Here is a 16279-nt window from a genome sequence, read left to right on the forward strand (position 1 = left end):
TTGGGTCCCTTGAAATGATATTGTAGAAATGCTTGACTGTATGTGCATTCCTACTACATTTTACACTGTATCTACTGTGTTGTTATCAGATGACCATTAAAGATGCTCCACCGCTGACAAATGGTATTTCTCCTCTATCAAAAACAGGAGCAGACTATTTAGTATTTTTCTTCAGTTACAAAAGTTACTTACTTTACACCATTACCACCATTGAACAGTTTGAGCTTCTAATTTTACTTAAAGTTAAAATTATGAAAATAATTAATTGCATCCTGAAAAAAATCCGTGACACTATTTCCTTTATGGAAGGAAGTACTGATTGCGCATGCACCAAAGGCAAAATAAATAATTGAATATTATTTTCTGTGTTAATCAGACATACATATACACGATTAAACACTGATTATTGTTCAAATGATGAATATCATTTATGTTCTGTCGGCGGTGGAGCATCTTTAAGGGCTGTTGAGCCTCTAGGTAAATGTAGAGCACATGTACATCACAGGTTTTTGACTCTATAGATACATTTATACATACCCCGTACAGTATTACACATATACATGTATACCAATTATGGACCTTAGCTTCAGTCTATATGGTGTTATATCACCAGAGTAAAATAAATAATGACCAAGATCTTGGTCATTATTTGAAATTCTACATGGGCAATATAATACCATATGGACCGAAACAAAGGTCCTTACTTTTTATATTAGATGTATTGTTTCTTTATCAAATGTTAATCACAAGAAAAGCATTGGGCAAAGAATGCCACCCTGAAGAATGCAGGGTTTGTGCAATGAAGTTCGCAAAGGTATATTGACTTGGTGTTTTCAAAAAAGGAAACACCTATATATTGAACATCACATGACCATTTATAAGCCAATGAAAATAGTGGAAAATCAGAGCATATTTAATATATAGGGGTATTGTATATCTATAGAAACAAAAGCCTGTGTGTACATATGCAAACATGTACCATTGCATTATTTTCTTCTAAATCTCATTGTCAAAATAAAACAGGAGAGCATTAAAAAAAACAACAGTTTAATCAAACAACAGGTAAAATCATTGAATAAAATCACATTTACCTCCGTCTATGACACAGGTCTCAAATCAATAAATTCATCTTCTAAGAATGATTCGGTCAAAACTTTTCATGACTGTATGGTTTTTCAGACAGCAAACATGATGTTAGCTAATACTGAAAAGAAGGTTTCCCATAGCGTATCTATTGTGATGTCATTTAATACCTGGTAACTAATGACAGAATGGTCTTTACAGACAAGACAAGGATCCAGCCGGATTTTGCCCTTAACATTAAATTTAATCTATATCAATTAAAAAAACTGACTTTTTCTTCCTTTCTTTCCTTCTAGTTGACTAGTTTACTTCTAGTAAATCAGCTTATCTAAATTGATGAAACAGGAGATTCGAACCTGGGACCTCCAAACACTAGCCAAATGCTCTACCGCTGAGCTACCAGCTGGTCACCGATGATCAACCCAGTCCAATCCAGCTACACCGATATAAATTATATTTATTATAAGAGCAAAATTCTGTTGGCATCCTGTCTTGTCTCGATAACATCAGGAATTTATATACAAGTCTATGGAAATAATCATTAAAAGATTTTTGGTGCCCCTTAAAAAACTGAACCAGTCATTTAGAGGCAACAGCAGACCTAGTCTTGAAAGACTCGAACATCAAGACACTCAAGTTGGGATTTGACACATTGCATTGCCGGGTAATTACAATTTAAAAGTATAGAGTCTAAGAATAATACATTATAATAAGGTAAAATTCAACCTTCTATGATAAAATATATTTGAAGATCACAGATACATTGTGGCCTACCTCAGGCACTAACGATATTGATTACCGGTATAGTTAAACATGAGCATCATTTGTGCATGTAGTCATGTGTGAAACTAGATACAGTATAATGTAATACAGTTCATTTTCGCGATAAATTCATTAAGCACGTTCATACATAAATAAACTTCCCACAGCTATTTAATTACACAATCTAAACTTCTATGATTCTACTTTACCTGCATTTGAAAAAAAAAATCCTGTGATCAATCTATAATTTCTCATTTGCCATGAAATATGCCATATTTAATTGGATGCGAAAACTAGTTGATTTACCGTAGAGAGTACGACGCTGACAAGTCAATGACCAGACTTTCATAAGGGTATATAGAAATTCTGCATGCATAGCCATTTGGCAGTGATTAACAAAAATTACATTTGATGGAATAGCTGACTACTGTATAGCAACATTTTGCGGTTTCAAATAAAGAGTATATTCGCTCAGGTTTAATTTCGCGGTTCAATAATTCCTGTAATTTTTTGAACTATTGTTCTCTTAAAAGGTATGTTGATGAATTTCTGAATTCTTTGCAGGTGATAGGAATAAGAAAATTTCAATGAAAATTATAAATAGCGAATAAAAATTTACGGCTATACAGCATAGTTAACACTCCAAGTTGACCTTTTTCATCTTTGCATATTCCAGAGTTAGCTCCCTTGCATGTAGGAATCAATTGTGACGTCATTATTTTGTAACATAATTTACGAAGTTTTCTCTGAAAAGTATGATGACACTTGAAAATATTTGATGTCACAATCAATATCTTCCCGCAAAGGCAGTACTCTGTAATATGAAAATACAAAATAAATATGTACCTTACAATATATATCCTGTGTGAAACAAGATTTTTTCATATCTAAATATTGAAATTCTTTTTCTTAACTTTTCGATTTCTATCTAGGATTCTTATTTTTCAATAATTTCATTACATTTTTCATAAATTGTTTTTCACTAACATTGTTTTTCCTTGGATGTTTGCCGATTTGAGTCGGTGATGTGCCATACATGGCAGCCGTTGAGTCAATATCAATATTGAGTTTCTTGCTTAGTTTTTTCAGATGTTTTTCAGAAATTCCGCCTTTCTTTAAAAACGTTATCATTCCTGTTATTCCCGCTTTATCGTCCAGTTCATCCTCGGATTCCTCTGATTCGTCTGTCTCTTCCAGTTCTGGTTTTGTACGATCAGAATCATCAGGTAGCTCCTTTACATGAGCAGGGCTCTTTTGAAGAATCTTTTTCTGAATTTTTGTCTTTTTCGTGCTATCCAGTTGTTTTAAGAATCGAACCAACCCATTTTCAATCCAGATTTCCAGTTCCTTTTGGATGCCTCGGACTGTGTTTTCCCCTTGATATATATCTGGGTAATACTTGCTGCAAAAACAAAGAAAATGCTCATCACATAAAACCTGCCTTAACAACCACCTCTGTATAAAGACCACCTCTTTATAAAGACTACCTCTGTATAAAGACTACCTCTGTATAAAGACCACATGCTTACTGGGATCACAATAATGAGGTCTCAAATGACCGATTGCAACACAATTTTACCTGTGAATAAAGACCACTTGGCAATACTGATGATTTTTCTTCTTCTTTTCTTAAAGTGGTCTTTATAGACAGGTTAGATTACATATACAATACAATAATATGTATATTGTGATGTACAAAATAAGCAATGAGACTATCTAATAGAAATATTCTTCTATACATTACATGCTTTTGAAAAAGCCTTTTTGGTTTTTAGACATAAATGTAAGAAATTCAGTTGCTGTATTTGAAATATGATAATAATGTATAAGAAGTACATTACTGACTCAATGTTATGGATTGTTTCCAATTTTGCAACTTAAGGTTGCCATGGTAACCATCCAAAATAACCTGATGATTGACTGATGAACAGTATTATAGTAGGAACTGATTCTTTGCAGGGTCACAAGAAACACAAATATTTTTTTTGTTTGGCCTAATATTTCAAACCTACCTGAACCATAAGTAATTATCCAGGCAGCTGAAGATGCTCTCTAAGTCGCGAAGATCTGAATATCTTTTTGGGATCTCCAGCGGCCAGCCAAGAAGATTTGTTAGCCATGGTAGACTAATCGGTTCATCGTTGTAGTGTTTTTTGGCACACTGTGGAGTTTGATACATTATAAAAATCAATATACATGTGATGGTGAGAATAAGTACTTGGCGAGAGCTGGCCGCTGACCAGTCATCCTTTAATATAAAGGTGGCAATTGGTAAATTTGTTTGTAATACATAACTGTAAAATCTTCTTAACACAAAGACAACCAACCATGGTAAAAGTTTTAAAAACTACGGGTATATCACTATTAAAGCTCGCGATCAAAATGTTTCTATCAAATCCCCCTATCAAACTACGGTACAAAATTCAATATACATGTTAAGCTAACCTAAAACTTTTGTTATTGTAAAGGTCTGAATTTTTTATACTTATTTATAGTTTATATTTCAATTTCAAAATAACATAACTTTGTTGTTGACCATACTGCCGCAAAAATCTGTCGAAATCTTTTTTTTTTCTGACTGAAATACAATTATCACAGCATTACAAATTGCCTTTGAACTTACTTCAATAAACATTTCACATTGCATTTCATCCTCGATATCGATGGGTGCGGTTGAATAGTGGAAGCGATCGCGCATGGGCAGTCCTATATCATCTATCATTCCTGCCAATACCTTCATATGATGGAGCTCGCACATAAAGAAGTTTGTCTCGTCATGTTTTGCCATCTCTTCAAACGTGTTCTAGAAAATGCAACATAAATATTAATTCAAGAAAATCTAAATTCATTTTTATTAAAAGTTAAAGCTGAAATCAACATCAAATTCAAAAGAAACACATTTCTTTCTTTGATACAGATCAAAGATCAAAATGTAGATTATTACATCTGATTTCATTCTAAGTTAAGCTACATCCTTCTTGACCTCCTAAAATCAATTACATTGTGTATTTATAACATGGTCTTTGCACAATACTCATACAAAAGAAACTTAAAATTATAAATTATGAGCACATTGATACACAGTTCATACTCGACTGAATCAACAAACTTATTATACTTAAAGATGCTCCACCGCAGACAGAGCGTAAATGATATCCATCACTTGAACAATGGTGTTTAATCGTGTATATATAAGTTTAATTAACACAAGAAATATTATAAAATCATTTATTTTGTCTTTGGTACATGGGCGACCAGTACTTCATTCCATATAGGATATAGTGACATGGATTTTTTTCGGGATGCAATTAATTATTTTTTGTAATTTAACTTGAAGTAAAATGAGAAGCTCAAACTTTTCAATGACAGTAATGGTGTAAAGTAAGTAACTTTTTGTAACTGATGAAAAGTACTAAATCGTCTGCTCCTGTTTTTTATAGTGAAAAAATACCATTTGTCAGCGGTTGAGCATCTTTAAAAAATACGGAGGCCCCTTGAACTTAAAGGACCAATATGGTAAATGTGAATTCCTATATTTTGTGACTTACCAATAATTCCTGAAGTGAAGCATTGGGTAGCTGATACGAAAACAACTCCATCTGTTCAGTAGTGGGTTTCAGCCCTGCAGACTGCAAACATAAGATGTTTACAAAAATTGTATGACTATTAAAACCAATAAAATCATGTAACAACATATTTATATTGAACTTGAAATATGATATCAAACACAGCAGCCAATGCTTTATATATATGCACAACACCAAATAATTATAAAACTATTTATATATATAGTTAAACATGGTCATAATAAACCATTTGGGGACCGACAAATTGACTTCGTCACAAACCTTATTTTTTATAATATATACAATGTACATGTAACAAACATATTATAGAAATCTTGACAGGGAATGAAAATTACTACCTTATAACCTTGCATTCTTTGTAAACGTATTTGTTATAAATGTGTTTTAAGATTAATGAGAGTGAAATAAATAACACATATCAAACAAGATTCAAAGAGTAAATGGAAACCATTTCATGTGAGTTTTATTAGTTTAATGTCCTATGTAGCCAGGGTCATGTGAGGATGTGCCAGGTTTGTTGGTGGAGGAAAGCCGGAGTACCCGGAGAAAAACCACCGACCAGCGGTATGTATCTGTTAACTGCCCCACTTGGGATTCAAACTTGTGACCCAGAGGTGGAGGGCTTGTGGTAATATGTTGCGACATTTTAACCACTTGGCCACTGTGGCCCCTAATTTTAAGCCATTCCATGTAATTTATATAGAGAATAAAAAAATATATTGCTATTGAATTCCCCTTCCTCTATATCAATGATAATGAGATAAACACAATATCAAACAACATTCCCTAAACTACCACAATATTTTCCATAGTATTTATGATATATACATGTACCGTATTTGACCCAATATTAAAGCACCTTCCCCATTTTGAAGCCTCACTAACATTGAATTAAATGCAGACTAAAAATATGAAAACCGTGTATGTTTCTGTATTTAATTTCTTTTGCAAACTGATATATGGTTTATTTTGTGCAATGATTTTAAGAAAGACTAGTCCAAATATTAAAAGCTCCCTATTTTTTAATTATCTTTATGCCCCCTGGGCGCTTATTGGGCCAGTATGGTAACAACAAAAGAAAATGGATATCAGATTGAGCAAAATTGAGCTCATTTGAGCAGACAACACTAGCTCGACAGTTACCTTTATAGGCGGCACTTTTGCCTTGACTATTTTATGCAGTAAATGTAGATCCTGTTTGGCAAAGGTCGTGACCTCGCCGTCTGGAAATACTGTGTTAAAACGTCCGGCTCGACCCGATATATGTTTAGCTATGGAGGTGCTGATGTTATCGTAAGCTGTTTCTCCATTCTTTATCGACACTTTCTTACGCAACTGGTGGAATACAATCCTTCTGATGTTCCTAGACAAAGACAAAAGATAAAATTAAATAAAGGGTATTGAGATCCCAAAACGACGTGGGTAATGTACAATTTACCGTTGATCAGTCCAACCATCAGGTGATTATGACGTCATGATTTGGCGTGAGTTTCGAGACGTCATAATCACCGGAATGAAGGACTAATCAATGGTAAATTGTACTTTACCCACACCATTTTGGGATCTTGAAACACCCATATTTTGATTGGATACAAGAGGCACAGAAGGCCTGTATCACTCAGCTAATTTTATTTCCTAAATAATTTTTAAAATTTACTTCTAATTTCCCTGTTGGGCCACACACCTTCTGTCCCAGGGGTGTTAGAGCCAAGATTTATACAAACTACCCGGTATGGTCCCCTTCTTCCAAGGATGTTATTTCAAATTCTCTTAAATCTTACCTAAAATCTGAGTGTACTTACAGGTTTACTCCCATCCCAACAGCATCAGTGGCTATCAGTACTTTACATGGGTTTAGTGGGTCATTAAATTTCTCAGCCATGGCAATCTTTGTTGCTATAACGGTAAGATATTAAAGATGTTTTTATACATATAACAATATTTATTTGAAAGGTTTTAAAGCATCTATTATGAACAACTTCAACAAAAGTTTTGTGAATTTGAGCCAAACATACTACTTTAAGACAACGTTTTTCTGAGAACTGGTATATAGAATGTCATGAGATACTGATAGAATGCACACTGAACATTTTGAAGGTATAAAAGGCCCGCAGAATTTATCATTCCTCTTTGATACTAACTTGCAGGAAGAAATATTCAATTTTTAACTGAAATAAGGCTATCTTACTTATCTGAGATTTCTTTCCTTGCTTTTAATTCAAAGTAATTCAAGTTAACGTACATTTGTACAGCAAAATAAAATCTCCACAAATAAGACCTGAACAGTAAGTACATATCAATGACAGTCAAAACAGAGTAATTTCATATGTGTAATAAAACATCACCAGATAATGGCTGGATTATAGAAAGTACTGAAGATGGTTTTTTTACCTGGTGGTAGATTCCCATAAATGACAGCCGTTTTAATCCCTAATTTGTTGAGTTCAGATGACACTTTGAAGATGCTCTCTTTACTAAAACAGATAATGCAGTCGCCAGGTAGGATATTGTCCCAGCTCTCTGTAACAATGAAGGAAGTATTGATGAGAAACCATTGATGATAATTATTCCTAGATCTCAAGTCAGATGAAAACAGATTTTGGACCAACATCATCTTCTATTATGTATACAATCCTGTGGACGACTGGTAAAGGTGTCCTAACATCTTAAAATAAGCTCTACCTAACTGGGTCACGATTTTGAAACCCACTTAGAGCAGTTGTCAAGCACTGACGGCAGGTCAATGTTCCATTGTCCTCTAGAGTCCCCTAGGTAAATTTCAAACCTACAGGCAAATTGTTGTTAACTGTGGCTTTTTGAATGTTTGATAGCTCAGAGTTATAACCATAGACACATGTGTCACTCTTAAGAGGGTATCAAGAATTTCTGTTTAACACTTGAAGCAGTTACGATGTAGCAGTACTGACCATAGATCAGAGGTTTTTCTCTGTGTACTCTGGTTTTCCTCCATCTCCTATACCTGGTTACTGGCTATTCTTAAATGACTGTTAATAGAATGTTATCTAATTTAAAAGTACATTCTAAAACACAAAATCAGTAAAATTGGGGATCTGTTTGTACAGGATTAGATGTTTTACGTACCAACAGCTTCATTCAGAATTGTCAGTGGTGTTAATCTCTCATATTCCTTAACCTGCAATGAAATAAACACAAGATCTTAGATTAGTGTTCAGTTCATGTAATGTCTTATAAAATGAGTCTCATAAAAGCTTTTTTACTTGCAAGCATTGGTTCATAGGAAACATATCATGCTAGCTGTTTAAAAACTATTATATTAGATCTACCCGATACACAATACTAGACAGAATACCCATCAAAATGGGGATATAACCCAAATTTTTTGTTTTGTTTAAGTCTTATGAAATAGAACAAGAGGCCCATGGGCCTTAACAGTCATCTGACAATTAGCACAATACAACATAGTCGTTTAAAGATTTTTAGCCTCTTTGACCCCTGTAACCTTGAATGAAGGTCAAATTCATTCATTTGAACAAACTTGGTAGCCCTTCATCAAAGCATGCTGCAGGCTAAATATGAGCATCCTAGACCTTTCGGTTCTTGAGAGGAAATTGTTAAAAGATTTTAGTCTTTTAACCCCTGTGACCTTGAATGAAGGTCAAGGCTATTTATTTGAACAAACTTGGTAGCCCTTTATCCCAGCATGCTACATGCCAAATATCAGTATCCTAGGCCTTTTGGTTCTTGAGAAGAAGTCGTTTGAATGAAAAATTTACGCACGCGACGAATGGCGCCTGATGACAATAGATGACAATGATGACAGAAAGGCACCATCATTATAGAAAAGGGATGTAAAAAGCATAATTGTACAACACTGCTTCAGAACTTTCAAGACAAACAAGAACTGACAAAATACTAATCAGAATTCTATGAAAAAGCAGTACGTAACTCTGTATGGCAAGATCTCTGTATCAGAAGAATGTGACCTGTCTGCCTGATCTACAGTCAACTTTACCTCACTACAGCTGGGCAGTTGATCTACAGACAACTTTACCTCCCTTCAGATGGGCAGTCTGATCTACAGTCAACTTTACCTCCCTACAGATGGGCAGTGTGATCTACAGTCAACTTTACCTCACTACAGATGGGCAGTGTGATCTACAGACAACTTTACCTCCCTACAGATGGGCAGTGTGATCTACAGACAACTTTACCTCCCTACAGATGGGCAGTGTGATCTACAGACAACTTTACCTCCCTACAGATGGGCAGTGTGATCTACAGACAACTTTACCTCCCTACAGATGGGCAGTGTGATCTACAGACAACTTTACCTCCCTACAGATGGGCAGTGTGATCTACAGACAACTTTACCTCCCTACAGATGGGCAGTTATCTACAATCAATCCAGTACAGACAACTTTACCTCCCTACAGATGGGCAGTGTGATCTACAGACAACTTTACCTCCCTACAGATGGGCAGTGTGATCTACGCAACTACTCCCTACAGATGGGCAGTGTGATCTACATGACAACTTTACCTCCCTACAGATGGACAGTGTGATCTACACAACTTTACCTCCTACAGATGGGCAGTGTGATCTACAGACAACTTTACCTCCCTACAGATGGGCAGTGTGATCTACAGACAACTTTACCTCCCTACAGATGGGCAGTGTGATCTACAGACAACTTTACCTCCCTACAGATGGCAGTGTGATCTACAGACAACTTTACCTCCCTACAGATGGGCAGTGTGATCTACAGACAACTTTACCTCCCTACAGATGGGCAGTGTGATCTACAGACAACTTTACCTCCCTACAGATGGGCAGTGTGATCTACAGACAACTTTACCTCCCTACAGATGGGCAGTGTGATCTACAGACAACTTTACCTCCCTACAGATGGGCAGTGTGATCTACAGACAACTTTACCTCCCTACAGATGGGCAGTGTGATCTACAGACAACTTTACCTCCCTACAGATGGCGTGTGATCTACAGACAACTTACCTCCCTACAGATGCAGGTGTGATCTACAGACAACTTTACCTCCCTACAGATGGGCAGTGTGATCTACAGACAACTTTACCTCCCTACAGATGGGCAGTGTGATCTACAGACAACTTTACCTCCCTACAGATGGGCAGTGTGATCTACAGACAACTTTACCTCCCTACAGATGGGCAGTGTGATCTACAGACAACTTTACCTCCCTACAGATGGGCAGTGTGATCTACAGACAACTTTACCTCCCTACAGATGGGCAGTGTGATCTACAGACAACTGTTACCTCCCTACAGATGGACAGTGTGATCTACAGTCAACTTTACCTCCCTACAGATAGACAGCATGATCGACAGCCAACTTTACCCTCGACATTATCTCCCGTTAGCTTGGCCAGGTTTTGTATTAAAGGGACAGCCGATTCCTCTCCACAGAGGTGAATCTCGTCAGCATTCAGACCAAGGAAAGCCCTCGTCCATGCCCATCCTCTATCAATGTCTCGTATCAACTGAATCTCGTCAATCACCGCTATATCATCTGAAAAATAAGAATGTATATCACCATTGCACATTATAGTTATCTTCCCTTGCAGGTATGTATTGATTGTGACGTTATATGTTTCTGATAAAATGAGGAGAGTTTTGCTCCCAAAATAATGATGTCACCACAGATACTGGTTCACAAGGGAAATAACTCTGTAATATGCAAAGAATGTTACTAATTAAAAGTTATTCTTCCTTTTTATTAATTTAAATAATACAGGTAATTTGATATAAAGAATATTGATAGATATTGTAATTAATTCATTGAGGAGGTCTGATTTTTTTAATCCGTGTCAACTAACTATAACACATTAACTTCACCAAGTATTTAAGTTTTTTTAAATCACTGCTTTCTTTTTCCCTATTTATAGTAACCATTTGTTAATATATAATCTAACTATTTATTCCAATAAACAACCTGTAGGCAGGAAATATCTCAAAGATGGGAATTTAATAGAATATGAAATTTCAGACTCAAATGTCTTTAGATGTAAAAAGAAATATGTTATTGTGTTCACGGAACTGATTCTGTATTAATTTTAACTTGGATTACTTGGATTAAAATGTGGATATTTGACATTTCCGAGCTACATTTTGTCGCTTGAAAATGGGAAAATTACTGGCAAAACAGGTGGGGTCCATGTGTTACAGATAAGGCATTTAATGGAATAAATACGATAAATATTGATATGTTTATTACTATTCTGAATCCCTTATTCACAATTTCACCATCACTAAATACAGCCATTTGTATATACACATAGGTATATAGCCAGGTAAACTTACAATGATTGTCCAAGATGGCCATTTCTACTGTACACACCATGTGACTCCCAGGCTTGTTGTTTTCATCAGCAAACGTAATGAGTTCACCTGTCCTCAAATCACACGGCACATCCTAAGAAAGAAATGGTAAAACAGAATGTTTACATTGCCTCTGCAAATTGTCTAGCTTAATCTACTGTATGTTATTTCTGTGTAATATCATTGGACTCCTTGTGATGTCAGTTATCTATGATGTCATAATTGAAGAGTAACTTTGGAAATTACGCTTCGCCATTGTATGCTGATCGCTCTACTCTGTCTGTCTGAATTTACACCGACACTAGATAGACTGTAAAATAATTTTCCATCTTCATCTAAATTAATTTCATTTTTCATCTGCCAGTGCCCAGTTTCATCACCATTCCTTAACTAAAATTCACCAAATAAAAACATTACAGAAGTTACGGCAAGTCCCTTAACTTAAGATGTGTTCCTCAACTTTTGAAAAGTTTTTCCTTAAATTTAAGGAATTGTTTGTTTGTTTGTTTGATTTATTAACGTCCTATTAACAGCTATGGTCATGTAAGGACGGCCTCCCTTGTATGCGGTGTGTTGCGTGTATGTTGTGCGAGGTGAGTGTACTGGGAGACTGCGGTATGTTCGTGTTGTGTCTTCTTGTATAGTGGAACTGTTGCCCTTTTTATAGTGCTATATCACTGAAGCATGCCGCCGAAGACACCAAGCAACACACCCCACCGGTCACATTGACAACGGGCGAACCAGTCGTCCCACTCCCTGTTTGCTGAACGCTAAGCAGGAGCAGAAACTACCACTTTTATAGACTTTGGTGTGTCTCGGCCAGGGGACAGAACCCAGAGCCTTCCTCACAGGGGGGAATGCTCAACTCAAGGCCAAAAGTGAGGCGGTGCCAAGGGAGGCATTAGGAAAGATAAAATTTTAATGTTGATGAAATTGAACCCAGTGTATTAAAATACAAAAGTACTTGTTATCATACTTTTTACATACGTTGATATGTGATATATATTGGACTAACTACATATCTAAGATAGTGCAATAGTGTGCACCATTAAAATTTAAGTAGTCCAGACTACATACATATGAATATGTATCAATTCTTTGAAATCTCTTCTTTTTACACAACAGCTTTTACATGTTTTGTCAAACCTGTCTATAAAGACCACCCAAGGCAGAGAAAGAAAATGGGTCTTTATAGCCAGGTGGTCTTTATACACAGGTTGAATTTTGTTGAAATTAGTTGTTTTGGACCTCTGAAAAGTGTTTTTTTTTAAAGCTAGTGGTCTTTATTCAGAAGTCATCGCTAAGGCAGGTTTAACTGTAATTACATTTCAAAACTATAAAGACATTTCTTAATATAAATTTAATATATAAATTAAGATCACTATGTATAAAATGCATATGTGTTAAAAAGTTGGAATCACAAAGTGCCGGTGTACAAATCAATCTGTATTATCAGCTTTACATATACTAATCATCAATTTTTGACATTTATAACAACATTTTTGTTTTATTACAAGTTTGTTTTTTTCATGGCTGCATTAATTAAAGGAATAAAGATTCGACAGAATTTACACACAAAGAACACTGACCTGTTCATTTGAGGTGTTGCATACTTCAATGGCCAGCATCCTTAGCGGGCAGCAGTAGATAGCCGACTCAGCGTCTAAAAACTTCTTCATAGCTTGATGTGTTTTACCACTATTGGTAGGGCCAGTATGTATGACAATGTTACGGGTCTTCTTCCTGGCATCTGGATACCTGTATCAATTACAAACTCTGAAAATCTTCATTTTGTCAGCAATTCAACCAATGGGACTTATTCACGTACCATGTGATACCCGATAACTTTTGTGCGGGACTATTGTTTCTGTTGGTGATGGAATGACGTCAATAGATGATATCCCGCGTTAACGTCATTTCAGTGGGATTACAAAGAATTACATTCCATCGCCACTGGAGATACTAATCCTAAACAAACATTAACGGGTATCACATGGTATTGAATTAGTCCCATAAAAATTGTTATTATAATTATTTTAGGAACAGGCCTAAGTTTAACATTATTATACAATGTCTGCAGATCTGATGTTCGGTATTTTCATACATAGACTTCAGATGTTCAGACGATAATTAAAATATTTAACGATTTTGCATTAGGTTGATCTATCGCCAGAGTGGCCGGCTAGTATTTGGAGTTTGCGGGTTCGTACCCAGGTATAAGTGAATACTTGACAAGAGTATATCCAAACCTGGGTTGCATGGTGAGTCTTTAGGGCAAAAACTAAAACTGGGAAGGAAGAATTTATATCCCAAGGAAATTTCTGGAGGGTGACATTATTAGCACAAAATACTTCATATATAAAAAATCTGCATTACTTCTGATAGAAGTAATATCTATCATATTACTTACCATTTTGCAGGAAAACTGAGGTCTGTGATGCTCTTAAGTTCGTCTATACGACCAAGATGTGGGTACATCTCATGTGCGAACTCTAGAAAGTGTGGAAATAGGCTAGCAACATCGATATCTCCTGTAAAGAGATAGTCTAAGTGAGGAAACACAAATCTGAACAACTTTCAATAATCCACTACAGGCAAGGTAAGCTAATTAATTAATATCTAAATAAAAATATTGTAGGATATATCATGAAAATTTAAAGATCTGAATCCAGTATTGTAAAATTATTAGTCTCTATGAGCAAAATATTGACTAGGCTAATCATAAATAACATTCTAAATAGTTATACCCTTCTTTTGATATTGTTTCATGAACCTGAATCTGTTGATCTTGATGTATTTGAAATAGAAAAAAGAAACTGGGTTATCAGAATATCTTAAAGATATGTACCTCCTCCCTCGGTCAGATATGCCAATAGGATATGAAGATCTGCTGAAACTTTCTCCTCTAAACACATGGCACTGAAGGATCGATGTATCGCTCTGTATATACCATCTAGAATGACAAGAAAAAAATAGCGTTAACAGTAATGTACTGGTACGGATATGTAGTCCATTAACTCATTACACCTCTAATATTTCTAACTGGACTTTATCCCAGTCATTGAAAAAGAAGAGTCTTACATGTATGTATTTACAGAGTTAATACAAATTTGGTTTTGATAAAAAGATTACACTTAAATGGAAATTAAAAAATAAATTTCAAAGTACTTATACAGTTTAATTTATGACTGTATCAAAATAAAAAAATATTAATCTGTATATTACATTTTGCATAATTATCTACCAATGATAAATGCACTTAATTCTATCTCTTTAGTGAAAACCATATTAACATCTGACTTACAAGCAATATGGTGATCAACACATAACTTTCGGACTTCCACATCAGAAGAAAATTGCATCAGAACCTTTTTGAGAGCATCTGAAAGATAAACAGCTGGTTATCAGGGATTAGAATAATATTAAATTGTATCTACACGCATTTCTCTATACCAATTGCAAATGATAGCAAAAAGAGAAGACTGCATTAGACAATGTAATTGATTTTTAGTGTCAAAAGTTATAAATAGCATCTCATTTCATATACAGTATTTATCCAAACAATTTGAATGGTAATCAAATTCTTGATTTCTTATTAATTGCTATACTTTTTTTCTTTTATAATCAGACAAGCAAATTAAAATTAAACAAAATACAGATAAGATCAGACAGGTCCATGGTTAGAACCCCTGGACTGGACGTGTGCATTTTCATGATAAAATTTTTAGACCTTTACAAAACTGTACAGTCATCTGTCGCCGGGTTGATGATCAAATGATATTATTGCTGTAGTATACAGGTATACTGACCTTGGTCAAGTTCTTTAAAATATCCATTGCCTTCTTCAGGTTTATCAGCCCACTTCACGGTGTTATTTGCTGGATAGTGATTGGAAATTTTGTTAAGACTTCTTCTGGCGATAGATACTGAGGACTTTTGGGTTGGCCATCTCTTCTTGTTATTGTCGGCACTTGTTGTCTTAGTTTTGTAGCAAGTTGAACATAAGAAAGCATATTTTCGTCTGCACCAAGTTGTAGACAGTTGTTTTGACAAAGATAATGTTCGAAGTGTCGCCATTGTTCTGGAAAATGGTTAACACTTAGTTTTTACACTCTTCATAAAGTAATTTAAAACTTGAATAGAAGTTAGAGCACGATTTTTAACTTCATCTCTCCCTCGTGTGTCCTCCTCATGTGGTGACCGCTTCCATTTTTGTTTTTGGTTGCACTTAAAAAAGAAAACGGATTCCGGATAAAAAGTTCCGAAATTCTAAAGGATGTCAGGGTTGATTCATCCGATATCTCGCCCTCCAATTTTGCGCTCTAATTCTAATAAAAAATATTTACACAAGAATCTCTATCTATTAGAGTATGTATCATTTACTGTGCAGTACGGGTTTAAAATTTTTTTTCGTAATTAATTAATTTACCTTTCCGGAGCAAAATATAAATGTTTCTTAAAAAAAAAATGGTGCAGATTTGCCGTCTGGCGCAGTACCGCGCGGTATTTAGGG

General features: G+C 35.2%; 1 protein-coding gene across 1 annotated transcript; it reads right to left on the minus strand.

Moving 5' to 3' along the window:
- Window positions 1-1030: 1030 nt before the first annotated feature.
- Window positions 1031-16006, minus strand: LOC138335473 (ATP-dependent RNA helicase SUV3 homolog, mitochondrial-like). The gene is made up of 15 exons (XM_069284576.1): window positions 15576-16006; window positions 15071-15148; window positions 14615-14719; window positions 14177-14297; window positions 13356-13524; window positions 11749-11860; window positions 10787-10957; window positions 8535-8585; window positions 7824-7952; window positions 7235-7328; window positions 6576-6795; window positions 5394-5474; window positions 4469-4648; window positions 3858-4006; window positions 1031-3247 (listed from the first exon to the last, which is right to left on the minus strand). Exons 1-15 carry the CDS (start codon window positions 15841-15843, stop codon window positions 2770-2772), a joined length of 2406 nt encoding a protein of 801 aa, XP_069140677.1. The 5' UTR covers window positions 15844-16006; the 3' UTR covers window positions 1031-2769.
- Between the last annotated feature and the right edge of the window lie 273 nt (window positions 16007-16279).

The sequence above is a fragment of the Argopecten irradians genome, chromosome 11, assembly GCF_041381155.1.
Source record: "Argopecten irradians isolate NY chromosome 11, Ai_NY, whole genome shotgun sequence".
Classification (NCBI taxonomy): domain Eukaryota; kingdom Metazoa; phylum Mollusca; class Bivalvia; order Pectinida; family Pectinidae; genus Argopecten; species Argopecten irradians.

Excerpts from the sequence above, each read along its gene's own strand:
- LOC138335473 (XM_069284576.1), bottom strand. The coding sequence starts at position 15,843 with ATGGCGACACTTCGAACATTATCTTTGTCAAAACAACTGTCTACAACT. Across the intron at positions 15,149-15,575 it reads TTTTAAAGAACTTGACCAAG|ATGCTCTCAAAAAGGTTCTG; the intron begins GTCAGTATACCT and ends TTTATCTTTCAG. Across the intron at positions 13,525-14,176 it reads CTCAGTTTTCCTGCAAAATG|GTATCCAGATGCCAGGAAGA; the intron begins GTAAGTAATATG and ends TAATTGATACAG.